The following is a 19,292-nucleotide window of genomic DNA, read 5'->3' on the forward strand; positions in this document are numbered from 1 at the left end:
ATAAACAACAAAGAGCTCCCTTTCCCTCTTATTCTCCTATAGCTTCTATTCCCTGAGGAAGTGATTTAAGAAAGCTTAAGACAGGGAGAAGGAGGGGGCAAGGAATACCTGCTGTAAAAAATCAGTTATTATTTCAAAGATGTTTCCTACCACACTTGGAATGCCTTTTAGGAAATGCTGGTGTGCAGAACTGAGGATTAAAAGCTGATGAATAAAAGAATATGTATAGTATTGGTGGTGCCTTAAGTTTGGATTACCATGTATGGTCTCAATAAATAATGAATGCCTTGTCTTGTAAATCACTATCTTTGGCATAGTCCTTTGCAGTCCTCTCCCACACTAACTCTTGCAAAATCTTTCCTGTTTCTAAGAACTCTTCTTCCACCATATGAAGGTGGTCAGTCTAGCTTGTTGAAGACATGAAGACCAGTTGAGAGATAGCACCAACAGACACATAAGTTAGCTCTAGGTGAGCTGCATGCTGACTGCAAGGGTACAAGTGACCTCAGCTGAGACCAGAACTGCTCAGATGAACCTCCACTGAAGGTTTGATATGAATCATAAGCAAATAAAATGGTTGTCTAACCCACTGAGTTGTGGAATGATTTTTATTACATCATTATCAAAATATGCGGTACAATACAATACTAAAATATGTAATATGATATGCTAGGCATTGAAGACAGAGGAGATATTTTATGGATAGATTTCCTCAATATGGATATATGGGATGAGGGAAAAGAAAAATTCAAATAGGATGAGCTGGTACCTTGGAAGGGGCTCATTTTTTCATTCATTGGAAAAAGAGTTCTTATAGGAAATAAAAAGGAAGTGTCAAGTGTCATTATGGAGATTAGAGTCTTCAGTGACTTAGGTAACTGTAGACAGGTAGTTGGGTGGATCCATGCAAGATGGGGTCTTGGTATCATTCTGCAGTTGTGCCTTTTTGTAAATCACTATCACTCTCACTGGCTTGGATTCAAGAGGTTGTTCTTCTGTCACTGATGAAATGAAAAACAAACAGTTCTCTTATATAAGCATAGTCTCAGACATGACACTATACTCATCTTAATTACTGATGACAAGTATTTTCCTAAAGATTTCCTCAAAGCAATGAGGTAAATGTCATAAAACCAAGAAATACTAAAAATATGGAGGGATTGATAACACACATCTCCAGGTTCTGAATCTAAACTCTAGCTTATAAAATGGACTGCTGCCAGTTAGCTGTGATTAGTTAGGTTCAAATATTATTAGCTTTAGTCTCACGGAAACTTCTCCTAGTCCTACTAATAGCTTTTTTAGAAATTTATTTTACATTCATCATCTTATTTAATCTTTACAACAATTCTAAGATTTAGACATTATTTTTATCCACATTTTAGAGATGGATAAACTGATACTAAGCTAAAATAATTGGCCAAAGACAATATAGCTGGTCAATAGGGGTACAGGAGTTTACACTCTGGAGAGGTTCTTTGACTTCAAGTCAAATCCTTTTTTCTCAATGATGCCAGTTCTTTTCAACCATTTCAAAGAGCACCGGAATCCTGTGGTGCCTCAAGAGTCACTGAGCAAAAAGAGGAGGGAGGGGGAATAAAAACCCTTCACCGTGGTTTCAACCAGAGCACATCATTCATATATATATATATATATCTGTTTATGTATATATATATATATGTGTGTGTGTGTGTGTGTATATGTATAATATACACATACACACAGACACACAAACACATATATGTATATGGGACCCATTTAAAATTTTGTTAGAAAAAAATTCCCCAACACTGCATCAGACCATCATGACTCCTAATGCTGTTATGATCTACACTAGAAACTTCTTGAAGTCAGAGACCTCATCTTATCCTTTCTTTGGTCTCACAATGGTGGGAAACCTCCCTTGACCTGTAAGCCAGTCTTTGGAAGAAGGAGCCGATGGAAATCATTGCCCTGTGGATGCTCTGGGCTCCAGAACAGCGCAGTCTAAGCATCTCCCATGACCCCTGTCAGCCTTGCTGTCTGCTTCTCTAAAGCCAATTAAATTATTCACGGTACCTTCAGCCTTCTCGCTGTTATCACAGCTCACTGAGTTCTCTCCCAAGAGGGAAGTGATATCTTCTCCAAATATCTTGAGGCAATTTTCAATGAGAAATTCTACAAGAGAAACCTGTAACACAAAAAGACAAAAAATGGGGTGCTTTTTTCATAGGGCATAATTTCAAATCACATTTTGTATATAGAACTTGGACCTAACAAAAAAATGTGAAAGACTTCCAAGAAAAATTCATATATAAAAATATGATAAAAATATATAGAAATAAAAGTTCTCTAAGAAATAATCTAGAAAGAATGATACTTTCCAGTATACTTTGGGTACAGATTTTAAAATACTGTTCATCAGTGGAGCAAAGTTATATAATATATATAATATAATATATAATTTGTAGATAAGTTATAGCCTATTTAAATAGCAAACATTTTGATATTAATGGTTATGTCATTAAAACTGGAATAATTTTGGGGGTACCTGGGTGGCTCAGTCAGTTGAGCATCTGACTCTTGATTTCATCTCAGGTCATGATTTCATGGTGGTGAGATTGAGCCTCACATGGAGCCAGCACTGGGCTCCATGCTCAGTGGGGAATCTGCTTGGAATTCTCCCTCTCACTCTGCCCTGCTCACACTATCTCTCTCTCTCTCTCTCTCTCTCTCTCTCAAATAAATAAATATTAAAATAAAATAAAATAAAATAAAATAAAATAAAATAAAACTAGGATAATTTTCAAAGTAACCTACTTTATTAAATTTTACTTATTTTTGTTTGTAAATTTTGTCTCCAGTTTTATTGAGCTGTAACTGACATATAACATCTTATTAAAATTTATAAAGTATAAACAAAAACTTATGAAATCCATTTCTTAAATGAAGAAGTATCTTAAAATTGGAAAGCAGAGATTTTTGTGGGTTTTTTTGTGAGGGAAAACCCACACAGTTGGAGAAAAAAACATGTCTGTCTGTCTAACTTCAGTCCTTTCTCATGCATTGCTTTGCGGCATGCTGGCTTGGGGAAGAGCTGTCATCTTATTAGGCATGTTGCGGTTCCATTAGGATGTTCTCAAATCTTTTACTAGTTTACTAGATGTAGCAGAGGTGAAATAGTAGCCAGGTATTTTTCTAAATGAGCCACAACTTGCAGAGGAAGACCAATGTGTTGAGCCAATGAGCCATGGGTGCTCATACTGCCCAAGCCACCTAGGATGTGCCAGTAGATCGGAGGAGCTGGATGTTGTTGCCATTGTGTAATGAGGAAACCAGGGCTTTGCCCAAGATTACAAGTCCTTCAAGGATTAGGCTGAGAGGGACGCCTGGATGGCTCAGTTGGGTTAAGCAGCTGTCTTTGGCTCAGGTCATGATCCCAGCGTCCTGGGATCGAGTCCCACATTGGGCTCCTTGCTCGGCAGGGAGCCTGCTTCTCCCTCTGCCTCTGCCTGCCATTCTGTCTACCTGTGCTCACTCTCTCTCCCTCTCTCTCTCTCTGACAAATAAATAAAATCTTTAAAAAAAAAAAAAAAAAAAAGGATTAGGCTGAGAGTTGAACCTTGACTTGTCAAGCTCCAAAGCCCAGGTTCTTTTCTATTGTATCACATGATTTTTCTCTCTGTTTAGTCAAGTGTTTAGTTTCCCGGATGGGGAAGAAGTGACTCAACTGCTCTGAGTTTCCCGCCTAAAGACACCCCTTCCCAGACCCCACCAGAGTAGGATAAAGAATTCTGACACTCCAGTGGAGCCTAATGAAAATGTGCATTTTACAAAACAGATCCATCAGAGTTACTACTGCACATTTCAGGTTCAGAGCAGGGATTCTACAACCCCACCGGGGAACAAAAATGAGAGCCCTCATTACCTTTTTCATGACATTTTCTTCCAATTCCGAGCTGCAGGAATTAGGTGGACAAAGGATGCTTGGAGCTATACACACTGATAAATTATAAGCCGTCATCTGATTGGATGAGGATTGTTGCTGAATGTTGTATAACACTCCAAAAAGGTATCGCAAAAGAACAACATTCGCTTTTGGCAGCTGGGCTAAAAGTCTAAGGTAAAAAAAAAAAAAAATGCACTTTTAAATAAGACAAGTCATTCCACTTAGGAGGTTGGAAATACATAATACAGGGGACAGGATATATCTTTGTATATCTAGTACACAGTCTGCTGTAGCAGAGTTGCAGGCATGTGTATATACAAAAATATTTCACTGAATTCAGTTCCTAAACCAGATAAAAACTTCTCTGGTTAATTAAATGTTTGACAAACTTAAGGTCATAACCCTGTCAGTTGATGCTCTAGCATCTCCCTTAGATCAATGGATTTCATCTACCAGTTTCATACATCCAGAAGGTGTAAAATGGCCAAGGATTCCATATTAATAAAATCAGGAGAAGAACAATAATAGCCCTAAGGAATGCCTCTATTTTGAAGCTGGTCTCCATGGGTGTCAAGAATTGAAACTCTTTGGCATGGATCATTATTTTAGTGGACAAAGCTGTGAAATTTAAGCCAGTATTTTCCTAATAGTTTATTAGCTGTATTTTTGAGATGTGACCAGAGTAGAGTAACTGTTTCATCATTACCTCTGGGCTGCAGTTATTTTCTCCTCTTCATTCCCTTGATCAATAACACCAAGCCATTTGTCATAGAGATCAGATAAAAATATACTTCCTGGGATATTTCTAAGAAAATCCTTATGGAGATAAAAAAAAATATATATATATATAAAATAGAAAATATAGATTGGTAATATTACAGAGAAAATATTTAGTTAAAAAGTTCAGTCGCCCCCTCACTTCCTTCACAGATACCCAAACGATGACCCACACAGAGCTTGGCTCTCACTCTCCATTGATTTGCACATGCAGAAGCAGGTGCTTGGATTTTCTCCAACTAAAACTTAGAAACATAAAAGCAGAGCTCAGGCTGTGGTGTAAATTAAGATAAAGATCCCTTCTATCATCTGGAGCGTGTGTGTGTGTGTGTGTGTGTGTGTGTGTGTGTGTGTTTTGCAAACTACCACAAACTCTGAGTCTGGCTATAGACAATCCTAAATCCTATTAGTTTCTTGGACAGAAATACACATACTCATTTTGCTTCTTTTAGACACAGTACTAGCTCTTAATTCTAGCAAGAAAAGTTCTGAAACAGAATATAAATAGGTGTGCTCTTGCACACATATTAGGAAAGAACTAGGTCTTCTGACTTGGGGTGTATGTGCTCCTTGGAAGAAAGCTACTCTCATAATTGCTTCATTCTTCCTTTTCTTAACTGTTTAAAAGTCAAGATTCTATGGCAAACTCATGTGGTCCTGAGGATATATTCATTTCTAGCTTAGGCCAATTCTCCAGTTAGTTTGACATGATATTATCAAGTCCAAGTTTGCAGAGTCTGATTCTCCATCAAGAACAGTTAACTTTCAGAAGAGAAAACTTTAGAAATGTGTAAGAACTATACCCACAAGTGGTCACCCTCTTCCTAGTCTGTGCTTATAACATGGAAATAGGAAAGAATCCACTAACTCTTGCTAGAAAATCAATTCCACGTGTGCACTCTGTAAGAGGGTAACACTCATCTTGCTATTCACATACTTAGTGCATCATCATTCTTGATGCCTATATGTATATTACTAGTGTATGTTATTATGACCCCAGTGTAATAGTGGTTAACTAAGTCATTTCTGGACTATTGCTATTTATCATATCTTCCAGCACTGATGGGGGATAAGGAAAGACCGAATGTGACTGAGATTCTAAGATTGTAGTATTACTACATTAACCTAGGTTTGTTCAGAGCTGTTAATATGTGCTAAGATGAATGAATTAAATTCTTCCTCTCTTCCATTTCTTTTGGAAACTTTGCCTTCATTATGAAGGTGGTGAGGATGTTTGCTTTGATAAGCATTGTGTACATGTAAGTGCATATTTAGAAATTTGTTATCATTACTAGTAGTCATTTTAGTATTAGTATTTTGCATGGAGTCTTCAGGAGTGAAGGTAGGGAGGGCGGTATGTGGTGAAAACGGAAAGTATTTCTAACATATGGGGCTTTTAACTCCTAAAGTAGCTTCCTTAAATTTTGATTTTGTCAAGTGTTTTTCAGTTTGTTAGGTTCTTAATCTGTTATGCCCATTATTGTTCTTGGGCAGTCATGATGAAGGACACCAATCATAGTTTCAGTTACTTGTGTATGGATAATGCTAGAACTTTCCCTACCTTTAGGACGGATGCTACCACAAGAACTGATTCATCATCCAAGTTCACTTTGTCCCCAGAATTGAGTTTCTCCTTTAGGATTCTGCATGATTTCATATTGGCTGATTTTCTGAAGATGCCTTCAGTGAGTGGCCCTTGTTGATTGATAAAGCAAAGCATATCCTGTAGGAAGGAAAGAAAAGTGTATGACAATTCATATCCACAACCACAGAGCACAAGCTTGCCTCCTTTTTGAAGGAGCAAGAGAATATGAAGGTACACTGTTTAAGAGCTGGAAGAACTAAAGTCAGTTTAGATTTTTTTTCAGTGTGTCTATATATTTTCTACCCAAAAATCAATTTTACAGTCATACACTGAAACATTTTAAACACTTATTTTAATCAGATTTTCCTTTTCATTGAATTTACACTTTTAAATCAAACTTCTCTGCTTCAAGGCCTTTGTGGAACTACCATCTGTTTCCTTTTTACCATTCTTTTCTCATTATTCCCTTACATAGATGCTCTTTCCTAAATATGGAAATCTTTTGCCATACTCATTTCCCATTTGTTTATTTCTCTTTAAGTGACTGTGTATTTCATTCCTACTACTTCTATTTCTTTCCTTTTTGAAAAATCAGGCTCAAAAGCTCTCTTATCCTTCTCTGATTATATTCCCTTCTCATGAGTCTTTCATTGTCTTTTGTTCTATCTTCATGTCCTCTCCCTGCAGTGCAGAAAGATAATAAGGACTGGAGTCAGGTAATCCAAGGGATCTGAAATCTGTTACTTATCTATTGTGTGACCTGGGGCACACACATACTGTACTGAGGCCTTTCTAATTCATTTGTGAAAAGGGGGGGATGATAATCCTCGCTACCCCCTAAATTTGCTGTGATGCAAGGACTGGGGTGATAGCTAAGCATGTAACTAACATGATAAATTTCTTCATTATCTAGCAGAACATTCCCTACATTGAGTACAGTGCTCGCAGGGATACTGGACACTCAATTAATGTCAACCCTGACAATTCAATACACCAATTGGAGATAACATGGGCCAAACTGTGGCTTTTGTTTGACATATTCTGTTAGGGTTAACGGATTCATATTTGCCAGAGGATGAGTCTTTATGCTTGTGTGAGGTGTTTGTAGTTGTTAGATTGAGTAGATTCAGCTGAAGGAAACTTGAGACTAATGTGAGTTCAGGAAGGCAATGAAGGGGAGAGTGTGAAGATGATGTGGCCTCTCAGAGACTCATACATAGTGTCCATTTTGACTATTCTGAACAGGACTATGTGGGTCTTAGTGGAAACAAGAAACAAGTGGAATGGACAAGAATGTCTTTTCCTGTTGTATTTGCCTCATGACTCTGTATTACCTAACTCAGATTCTATTCTTTGAGATAACAGAGAGCTTCTCAGCCAAAGCCAGGAGCTATCTAATGACCTCTCCATTTGGGGATAGATTTGGATGAGAACACTTGACCTCTCTGAGCTTCCCCTCCTCCAGAGGGCTGTAGAAGACCTACCAGAATTGGAGAGGGCAAGTTGTCATTATCACACACATCCGTGAGGGTAACTCCAAAGAGTTGTCCAGGCTTTGCAGAAGGTGGGACTGTGCACTGGTTGTTGTGGCAAGTACTGGGGCGCCGCCAAAAGGCCCAGTTTCTGAAAGAATACCTTTTATCTTTCTTCTGGTCGGAGTCTAAGGAAGAAGTGAGATGATGATTATTATTATTAGTAGTAGTAGTAGTAGCAGTTTAATTAGCTTAACCTTATTTTCACAATTGCCATTTTACAGCATGTTCATTGCAATGGCTAGAAGAGGGCAAACTGAGTCACTCATTGTGTAGAATTCTCCATTATCTGATAATGGCTGATAGAATCCTTATGGTGTTAGTGTGTTCTTCCCCAGATCCTGCAAAGTAATGGTTAAGCCTAGAGACTTGATCAGATTCAGGGTCAATACTTTCAGTGCCATCTACTGCCTATTGAGCTGTATCATGAGGCATTCAACTTGTAGTTGTTTGCTTCCTATTGGTAAGTATGGTCAGTGGATTCATCAGGTGTCAGATCTGATTTTAAAAGCTAAAAAACAGGGGCACCTGGGTGGCTCAGCAGCGAAAAGCTGAGTTCAAAGTTTCTATTGGTCAACTATGAATATTTTCCTTGTAAGATACCTTAACATTTGCTTACATAATCTGCTTAAGTCACTAAATTCTTTAAAGGTCCACAGAGGAGCCAAGCTGCAGAAGGATAAAACAAATGAGCAACATTTCACCAAAAAATCCTTAAACACCTGACTGCTAGGCTTTTCTAGGATGTAATGAGTGTACCATCGTGTCCACTTACATGGGTGGCAACACTCACGGTGCTTGACTGGAGAGACCAAGTCCCAAGACCAGAAGCATCCTGAGTCTGCTACTTGGTTAGATTACTCAAAAATTTTTAAACGTTGGTTTGTTCAACTTCAGCGTAAATGCTCCTGCCTACAACTCATTGAACTAAATATAATGTACTACTCAGCACAAGACATGGTTCATGGCAGCCTTGATAAAAGTAATTTCCTTGCTCATAGGGCCTCAGGCAGTCTAGAGTCAATCTCTTAATCGCTTCTCCCCCAAAGCAGACATCACTCCCATTTTCTATTTGATTTTGCAACCTCTAGAAGGTAGGCAATCATGAAAGACTGCCACCATTTTGCTTAACTAAGGCTCTTTCTTCCTGCCCTGGAATTGATACCCTTACCATTTCAAAAGGAGAGAAGAAAGAAAGCAAATACATTCTTAAATCCAGGAGGAAATTTCTGTACATCAAAATGTACATATTTGCTTAAGTTAATACATAAATTGAGTTGCTGTATGCAACCTGGGTTCCCTACTTTTACCCTAGTTTTATTATTTCTAAAACTACCCAAATACATTTTATTATCCAACTTTAATAAGAAGAATGCTCTTAAGAAGAATGTTGTATCCCTTGATACAAAGCTGTATAGCTAACTACTCTAGGAGTACATACAGAAAGCAGGTAGACATAGAGCCCTATACTTTCTCAAAGGTATATTTAGACTTAGCCAGACGTTTTGTAATGTATGCTATTTGCTGTCAGAGTTCATGTTGCCTCTGTGACTAATAAAAATATACACTATAGCCACACAAATACAAGAATGATTAAATAATGTATGTATGCTATTTGCTGTCAGAGTTCATGTTGCCTCTGTGACTAATAAAAATATACACTATAGCCACGCAAATACAAGAATGATTAAATAATCATTCTAAGTTTCTAACTTTATAGAAACCTATCCTTTCTTAAACAGCACTGGCAAGATTTAGGTTAATGTTTCCTAATGCTCAAATTAGGGTATGGATATTAAAAAGTAAAATTGTTAAACTTTGTGCTTATAGAATAACAATCATAGCAATAAAATACTTTCTTTTTTGGCCCCATTTCTTCTTAGATTAACAACATATTTTCATTAGAGAAAGAACTATCAATGGGAATACTGGAATGGTAGGACAAAAGATAGCAAGAAGGATGATTAAAACACTCTGATCATAAACATTCAGTCTAGCTCCAGGCTTAACCTGGGTCTGAAGCAGACATGGAAAGTGGGGGGCAGAATTGAGAGTTGAATTCTAACTGGAACCCCAAGACCTCTTCACCCTAAGCTCAGAATAAAACAAATTCAGTTCCATAACTCTCTACTCCACTGGAGTTCTTCCATTCCAGGTGTGTCTAAGCCATGCAGTCATTTGATCCCACCCTGTGATGGCCTGAGATACTAGACAAAACCCTGGAATGGAGAACACCTGTTTCCAGGCCACAAACAGCTTGTGCTCTATTAAGTCACACATAATTACACGTAGAAAGTGCTCTGGGGATACACAGAAAGGAGTTACGGTCTACCTAGAAGAATTAAAACAAACAACCTTCTTAGAAGAGAGGTGGGTCTTGATTTCAGACCTTTGGGTTTCTCTAAGCTTGACTCTGCATAGTTTGTAGTTTTTGCCTATACTGTTCCTCCCCAGTCCCCACAGAGAGAGTCAGCTCTGTGTCATGAATTTGTGGTCAAGAGTGGAGACACAAATCAAGAGAAGGCACTTGAAGAAAGGGAGGGGACTCACCTCTCTCTTGCGGGTTCTGGGTTGGGTGTCTGGGCTTCAGGATGAACTGGTCTTGCACCTTTGTGAATTTCTGCTCCAGGAGGGACTCCTGGAGGGTGGAAGAAGAGGTGGAGTCCTCGGGTGTTTGTGGCAGCAGTGTAGTAGATGGATGTTCATGTCCTAAATGGAAAAAATATATATATAGATTCAGGTTGATGGTGATGGCTGTCATCAAACCCACCTTCACCATGAGTGTACGCATCACACTGGTATATGCTGTTATTCTTCTGGGGCTTCGGGATAAAAAAAGGCTGTGCCTCCTGAGTGAGCATCATATTTGCTCCTGTTGGGGACACGCTGCAAAAAGCAGGTGCCCAAGGGAAAGATTTTAAGAAGAGAAAAAAAAATTTAAAGCATGTTACTTTGCTTGGAATACATAGATTGTTCAGGGCATTGCACAGTGCTGACTTTTGCTGTGTTACCATCTGAGAATATTTAAGGCCTTCTAGTTTCTGCCTTGAAACTAATAAGATCTGTACATCTTAGGGAAATTACTTGACCCCTCTAATCCTTACATTCATCCTTTGAAATGCTTGCCCTCACACAAACTTACAAGGATCAGAGTAAATATATTAATAAGCATTAGTGGTTTAATATTTTTTAAATAATTGGACCATTTATATTAAGAAGTGCTATTCTCTCACACACAATGTCAGTTGAACAGATTTTTTTTTTTCCATTTCCTTTTGTCAGTTCTAGAGCCAGAGCTACGCATGGGTGGTGGGATCGGTAGACTTTATGCTTTATGCTTCCCTCCCACAGGCTGCCCTTCCTCCAAAAGGAGTCCTGCCAGGCGATGATCAGAGGGAAGGCTGCACAGTATTGGGAACCCAGAAGCAAAGGGCAAAGCGATGTTTACAGAGTGGAAAACTGCACCCAGCCACAGTCAGTGAGAATTGCCTGGCAAGTGATTTGTTTTGTTCTTGGATGCTTTACATTGTTTCCTCTCCATAGAATTATCAAAGACCCTGTGCTATATGATATGGATTTCATTTTTGAGAATAGAATGAAAGTTCTCTTTCTGTCATTTCTGTTTATTATTGAATGTAACTTGGGGAGCTTTTGCTGTTTCTTTTCATCTGTCAGAGATGCAATGTCAGTGCTCTGTTCACAAGAATCACAGTGATTTCCCTCTTTTAAGGAAAAAGAAGTTTCTATGACAGCAACACAACCAAGTCACCAAGATAACCAGGAGATAATCTGCAACTGAGAATTGAGAGCATTGTTTAAAATGGAATGCATGTGGAATGCTGCTAATGGATCAGCGTGAATGACAGGCTCTCCAGATTCCTCAGAGATGCCTTTATGTGTGAAACTGCTCAGTCTGAAAAGTTATCATCTACATTGTTTTACCTAAATTAATGCAATTTATTAAAATAAATATATTTCAGTATCTTTTTTCCTTTTTATTGTTGACCAACTTTTACAAAGATGTCAACATTAACACAGAACATGAAATGGGGTGTAGGCTTTGTCCTCAGCTATGCGCTTGGTGACTTTCTGTATTCTAAGTGTGGGAATATACATTCCACAGAAAGAAACTGGTTGTTTAGATTTCCAGATCATTGGAAAATATCCTTTAGATAACTTTAAAAAGAGTAATACCCTCAAAGGATTATTTTCTTTTTAAGACTCTATTTATTTGTCAGAGAGAGAGGGTACGCACAAGCAGAGGGAGTGGCAGGTAGAGGGAGAAGCCCGCTGAGCAGAGAGTCCTAACTCAGGACTCGATCCCAGGACCCTGGGATCATGGCCTAAGCCGAAGGCAGACACTTAACTGACTGAGCCACCCAGACATCCCACCTCACAGGATTATTAGAAAGATAAAAAAAATTGCATATAAGAAGGAATGCTATAAGATTTCTAGCAAAAATCATTGTTGCCTTTACCATATGTTACTACTTCAAGGTCTGCTACATATCCTGTCCTCTTTCTCTTGTTTTTTATTCCTTTTATTTCTAGTAAGCACTGAACAATTTTGTTAATCCAAAGATCTATTTTTTTTTTTTAAGAAAACTTGTGCTAATAACTATCTTAGGAGAGGTATAAAAGGTTTATCAATAAACTTAAGACTGATGGAAAAAGCCTGAGAAACAGCAAAGTGTAGGTAGTTTAGTCAGTGAAGACTTGAGGAGTTTAAGCGTGATTATCTCATTTTCTTTATGATGCTGAGAAGACTTCTGGGCACATGGCAGGTGTTAAATAGATACCTATACCTAGATTCACAGCCATGACTGGATTTTAGAGGATTTTCACAAAATAGAGGCTATTTAGTAGTTAGGAACTGGAATTCAAGACTGGAATATGAAAAATGAATGTATGGGAAAAGAAATTCCAATCCATTTTGTTTTCATACCTAAGTGGGTAAATAAGTAAGCAAATAATAAATAAACAAAAATTTTTCAAGACAGCTCTGTTTGTTGGGTAAAAAGTAGTAGAAAAGAAAAATTTACTAGGCCTAACTAGGCCATAAGCTGCTGAATGAGGAGATGTCATCAGTGCCTGGGAAAAAGTAAGTACCTGGCAATTATTTAATAAATGTGTGAGTGAATATTGCATGTGATTTTTACTTTTAAGGGTATTTAAGCTTAAGACAGAACAAGCATTACTTTGAGATGTAGGGTTACAATTTTGAACCTAATCAATCCCATCTTAGGTTTTCCTGACACTTACCACTGAGTGGGTGCGGGGCCGCTTTCTTGCCAGAACTCACCCACAGCTGGTAGTCTTTCTCAGAGCCCTTGGAGACAAAAAGAACGATGCATCATAACAAATCTTTAACAGTACTTGAAGAACACATTTCCTTAGCATTTCTGTGTTTCCAGAAAGAAAGAATTGGCACCAGTATAAATGCTGTTTGGTCCATGGAGGTAGCTATAGTACTTGTTCACTTGATTCCCTCACAGCCACCAGTAGACCATCCCACATTCTTGCCATTTTTTACAAAGGCCAGGAGACCACAGTACAATCAGCTCCTCACTGTATAGGTGGCCTATAGCATAAGAAATCACAGTTGTGCCCCCTCACTAAGGAGGAAAGGGCTTATCTCAGAGTGCTGCCTTCTGTTGTCTCTAGACTCCTTGGGTATGTTAGCTTTTGCCTTCAAATGTCTTGCCCAGACATGCATATTGTCCAGAGAGACCTATACCCTGCTATGACTATTTCTGAGCAAAGTAACTTGAAAGGCATCAATAGGTCAGCAGCCCTGAGCAAAAGGAGATGAATGCCCAAGGGGCCTTCAGGAGATAGTGGACTGAAGTTAGCCACTGGTGGCGGCAAGCCCCACTTCAGGGAGAGAAAGGAAAAGGAGTCTACCTTAGACAACATGTCAGATGCAGAAAACAATTACTCCCCAGCAGAATTACTGCCTAGTAATACTGGAAATCCCACTTGAAACAAACAAGTCTAAATTATAAAGATTGCTGAACTTAAAGAGCCATCCAGGAGACTAAAGCAAAAAATGTTTGAAATGGTTGTTGGTGATAGGTACTATGCTTGTCCTTGACTCCTGATTAAAAATCATGGCCTTGCCCTTATGAAGGAAGGTCATAGGTACAGACACAGATACAGAGCTAAATTTGCTCAAAATTGTATTGCAAATAAGAAATGAGAGCTAATAAGGTAGGTAGGGTTTGGAAAAATTATTCTGTAATCCTTTTAAATCAGGTATACATAAAGCCAAACAACCCCAGTTCTTCATTAAAACAGCAATTCTTTGTCTAGTGAGATTGATCACTTTGTGCAAAGGAAAATCACAAACATGCCATAAAATGAGATATATCATTAATTGATCTCCCCAAATTTATCCCTAAAACCACTCACTCTCTTTCCAAGATTTAGTTCTTATTTAGAGTATATATATCATACAGGTTAGAAATCAATGTAGAGATGTGCTTTACCCAGTACATATAAATACAATTTTATTTTGGATGTATTATTAAATTTTGTTTGTTCAGAAATCATTGATTTCTTATGCCAAATTCTGGTTGCTCTGAGTTTTTAAGGGGCTTAATTACACCATTGGGTCAGATAGAATTTAAGTAGGAATCTTGTAATTATGTCATGTCATGATAGCAAGACATTTTCAAATTTATAGAGGATTTTTAAATTTTATTTTTCTAAAGGTTTTATTTATTTATTTGACAGAGAGAGGAAAAAAGAGAGAGAGAGAGAGAGAGCACAAGCAGGAGTAGTAGCAGAGGGAGGGGGAGAAGCAGGCTGTCTACTGAGGAGGGAGCCCAATGAGAGGCTCAATTCCAGGACCCTGAGATTATGACCTGAGCCAAAGGCAGATACTTAATGACTAAGCCACCCAGGCACCCCTACAGAGGATTTTATATAAGAAGTTGTGCTTTACAAATGCTCCCTTCAGTTCTGTCCAACCATTATCACTCTCCCTCTGTTTTTCCTCAGAAAACCTCATCATCAAATATGTCCATATCTTTCATAAAAAAAAAAAAAAAACCCAGCAACTCACACCAGTACCATCAAAACATAAAGGAAAAGGTAGTTAAAACCAAAACAAGATGAAAACGATATGTTCTCATGGTCTTATTCAGAACTTGTCTTCTTCCTTACCAGTTCAAAATGGGCGTGACCCACCTCATCCCAAGGAACCGCATCAAGAGGAGGTAGCTTCTAGCCACGTGGTGTTTATGTCAAAATGTACAACCAAACATGTAATTCAGGGTTCATCAAACTGGGATTGACTCCTTGGGTGAGAACCAGGGTAAATAGGGATGGGAAGGAATCCGAAATGAAGACACAGAAAGAAGAGTCCAATAGAGGAGGAAATATTTAGAAACTTAGAAATATTTTATTGTCTATGTATAAAATAAATAAAATAAACTGCATGTTGTTATTAGCACTCTAAAATTATAGCCCAATTTTATTCTATGACTTTGAATTTGCAGAAAATTAAAAATGGGAATGCAAGAATAGCACCACGTATAGGTTAATAATATAGCTTTGCTGCCTTCAATTTCTAAATTTGGAGGACGAAATAGGACTATGATATCTATAATAATCAGCTGTTTTATAATGGGAGGTACACAACACATGCACATGCATGAATTTCTAAAGTCAAAGTTGGTTTTTAAACTAAAAATAGTTTGCAGGCAACTTACAGTTATTCCTAGCATTCGTAGTGACATGTTGATAATGTCATTCACTGTGTCTGAATTTGTTGCTGTTACAGTTACAGACTGGAAAAAAGAAATAAGAAAGATTGCTATAAATTTTTAAAAATTTAAAGCAGGTGACCAAATTATTATTGCCAAATTATTATCCATACTCTAAAGGCAAAGCTTGTTCAGGTAATGACAAAGTAAAACATAAGTAGAGCACACACCCATAATTATATTTTCATTTCTTTATATAACATGAAACTAGTAGGAAACATTTCAGTAAAACATATATTTCCCTTCAAGGATTTGTGGCACACAAAATATAGGAGCTTAAACAAGAAAGAGAAAAACTGAGAATTCCAAAAGGGGACATGGCCTGACCCTCGGCTCCTAAGGCTATTTCCAAAATGGAGGGGGAAGATAGTTTAAAAAGGAGGAGCTCTTCCTGAGTTATGTTTTTTTTTCGTATGGCTTTCTTTCTTTGTAATTATATAATCAGTATCAGCAAAATCAGAATAAGAACTGGCTATGAAAGACGTTTTTTTAAAAACTACTATTTAGTCACTACTTTCTCTGTATCAGGCATCATGGTTACTAAGCTTTCCATTGTTGAAATCTGTTGAGACAAATAAAACCAACAAGTCTAGGAAATGAGACTGAAAATGTTAGAAGTTTATATTCTATTCGCAACTCTGACAGTGAGTAGTTACTTATAATAGCTCTACCTTACACTGAGAAACTGCCTCATACAACTAGGAAAATAGTTTACAGAAAATTACCTGAAAGAGATTGATAGAAATCTGAGGTGATACCTGTAAAACTATCTGAATTCCAAAAGACATTTTAAAATAAGACAATATGTAACCAACTATGCATACAGGTTTTATAACATTATTAGGCAAGGAGGCCTCTGTCCTTTGAGAAACAGTGCATAAAGAAGACAAACAGTACAAGTGGACACCCACAGGCCTTAAAAAATATTAAAAACAAAGTTAAAAGAAACTTGTCCTTTCATTGTATTTTTCTTCTTTTGAATTGAATGCAATTGTTTGATATGACAGATGCCTCGAAAGTTGTTTGAAAATTGGACTTTTTAAAAAATTTTTTTATTTTTATAAACATATAATGTATTATTAGCCCCAGGGGTACAGGTCTGTGAATCGCCAAGTTTACACATTTCACAGCACTCACCATAGCACATACCCTCCTCAATGTCTATAACCCTGCCACCCTCTCCCTACCCCCCTTCTCCTGGCCACCCTCAGTTTGTTTTGTGAGATTAAGAGTCTCTTATGGTTTGTCTCCCTCCCGATCCCATCTTGTTTCATTTATTCTTTTCCTACCCCCCAAACACCCCACACTGCATCTCCACTTCCTCATATCAGGGAGATCATATGATAGTTCTCTTTCTCTGATTGATGTATTTCGCTAATACCCTCTAGTTCTCTGATTGATTTATTTCGCATAATACCCTCTAGTTCTATCCATGTTGATGCAAATGGCAAGATTTCATTTCTTTTGATGGCTGCATAGTATTCCATTGTATATATATACCACCTCTTCTTTATCCATTTATCTGTGGATGGACATCTAGGTTCTTTTCACAGTTTGGCTATTGTGGACATTGCTGCTGTAAACATTTGGGTGCATGTGCCCCTTCAGATCACTATGTTTGTATCTTTAGTGCAATTGCTGGGTCATAGGGTAGCTCTATTTTCAACTTTTTGAGGAACCTCCATGCTGTTTTCCAGAGTGGTTGCACCAGCTTGCATTGCCACCAACAGTGTAGGAGGGTTCCCCTTTCTCCACATCCTCACCAGTATCTGTCATTTCATGACTTGTTAACTATAGCCATTCTGACTGGTGTGAGGTGGTATCTCATTGTGGTTTTGTGAAAATCGGACTTTTATAAACAAAATTGTTCATTAATTTCAAACTACTTGAGCTTCAGGGATTATTAAAAAAAAAAAAAAGTGTTCAGAACTCAGCATTAGGACTCAGAGCACCCAAATTCAAGGATATCCTATGTTAAATTGTCTAGAGGATTCAAGACAGGGTCTTAGCTTGAAATTTAGTTAGAAGTAATGGCTCTGCTATTTTTTTTTTAATGGTGTCTGAAAGCCTTTCAATACAACTTAAAAACTCTCCCATGAAATATCTATTTATTTATTTATTTATTTATTTATTTATTTATCAGAATGAGAGAGAGAGAGCGAGCGCACAAGCAAGGGTAGCGGCAGGCAGAGCAGGTAGAGGGAGAAGCAGGCTCCGTGGTGAACAGGGAACCTGATGTGGGACTCCATCCAGGACCTTGGGATCATGACTGAGCCAAATGCAGAAGCTTAACTTACTGAGCCACCCAGGCATCCCTCCCATGAAATCTTTTTGAAGTAAAAATGGAAAAGAAGGGGTGCCTGAGTGGCTCATTGGTTTAAAGCCTCTGTCTTCAGCTCAGGTCATGATCTCAGGGTCCTGGGATTGAGCCGCATATCAGGCTCCCTGCTCAGTGAAAAGCCTGCTTCTCCCTCTCTCTCTGCCTGCCTCTCTGCCTACTTGTGACCTCTGTCAAATAAATAAATAAAATCTTTAAAAAAAAAAAAAAGGAAAAGAAAAAAATCTCTTTTGAAATACTAATAATCACTCCTTAAATTTATCTGGTCTGCAAGATAATAGTTTTCATGGCATAAGGAACACACTGTGGTTAAAATAATAATTTCAAGGATGTTGTAGGTTCTCCAAAACAGATAAATTCCAGTAGATAGAGCTCTTTCTAAACAAATAACTTCAGAAAAATAAGCTGTTTTCTGAAATAATTTAAAAGAAATGTTACTTTCTTTTTTTCCTTTGAGTCAAAGTTTTACTTAATATATGAAGCAGGAAAATATGATCAATTCTCAAGAGCTGAAACCAACCCTGAGATGATCTAGATGTTCAGACTGTTAGCCAAAAAAAGCTATTATAATAATTCTTTATGATCCAAGTGAAAATATGCTCATAATAAACAAAATAGAGGCATCTTAGCATAGAAATTAAAAATATTTAAAAATAGATTTTTTTTGAAAATATCTGAAAAATATCTTAAAGGATAAATTTACTGACTAGGCTACATTGCATAATGGAGATGACAAAATGAGGTCTTATCTAACAGGAAAAAAATGCCATTTAAAGATACCCAAAGTATCTTGTAAATGTCTTACCTACTGCACTACAATTTCAGAAATCAAATTTCACACAAATAACTGGAGCAACTGGCTTGATTTTTTTCCCCTAAGAACATAAAGAAATGAGATAGAAATAGGGTGTTCCCTTAAAAGTGTCATCCCTCTCAGCTCAATTTAACCCTGATTTTCCTTGGAACAAAAGATTGTTTAAAATTCCTCTGCATGGGGCTCTTGGGTGGCTCAGTCGTTAAGTATCTGCCTTCTGCTCAGGCCATGATCCCAGGGTCCTGGGATCAAGCCCCAGATTGGACTCCCTTCTCCATGGGATCCCTACTTCTCCCTCTCCCACTCCCCCTGCTTGTGTTCCCTCTCTTGCTGTGTCTCTCTGTCAAATAAATAAATCTTAAAACAAACAAACAAACAAACAAAAAAACCTCCTCTGCAGCTGACCTAACTAGTAAGTGAAATACGTGATCCTTGAGTAGATCCCGTACTAGAAAGGAGGCATTATTGAGGTCTACTGACAACAGATGGCAGAGTCAAGTATTATACTGGTGTTAGGTTTACTGAATGATAACTGTATGTTGGTGATAT

At 37.8% G+C, this 19,292-nt stretch overlaps 1 protein-coding gene across 1 annotated transcript in view; it reads right to left on the minus strand.

Annotated features, from left to right (window-relative positions):
• Window positions 1–600: 600 nt before the first annotated feature.
• Window positions 601–19,292, minus strand: part of LOC116584651 (rho GTPase-activating protein 20-like) — a 30,395-nt gene continuing 11,703 nt past the window's right edge. The window contains exons 6-14 of the mRNA XM_032333304.1: window positions 15,538–15,615; window positions 13,085–13,151; window positions 10,373–10,531; window positions 7,775–7,950; window positions 6,267–6,428; window positions 4,635–4,744; window positions 3,908–4,097; window positions 2,059–2,170; window positions 601–1,001 (exon numbers count right to left, since the gene is read on the minus strand). Of these exons, the coding sequence (XP_032189195.1) occupies window positions 871–1,001; window positions 2,059–2,170; window positions 3,908–4,097; window positions 4,635–4,744; window positions 6,267–6,428; window positions 7,775–7,950; window positions 10,373–10,531; window positions 13,085–13,151; window positions 15,538–15,615 (1,185 nt within the window). The 3' untranslated portion in view covers window positions 601–870. The remainder of the gene's footprint in view (window positions 1,002–2,058; window positions 2,171–3,907; window positions 4,098–4,634; window positions 4,745–6,266; window positions 6,429–7,774; window positions 7,951–10,372; window positions 10,532–13,084; window positions 13,152–15,537; window positions 15,616–19,292) is intronic.

The sequence above is a fragment of the Mustela erminea genome, chromosome 2 (assembly GCF_009829155.1).
Source record: "Mustela erminea isolate mMusErm1 chromosome 2, mMusErm1.Pri, whole genome shotgun sequence".
Lineage (NCBI taxonomy): Eukaryota > Metazoa > Chordata > Mammalia > Carnivora > Mustelidae > Mustela > Mustela erminea.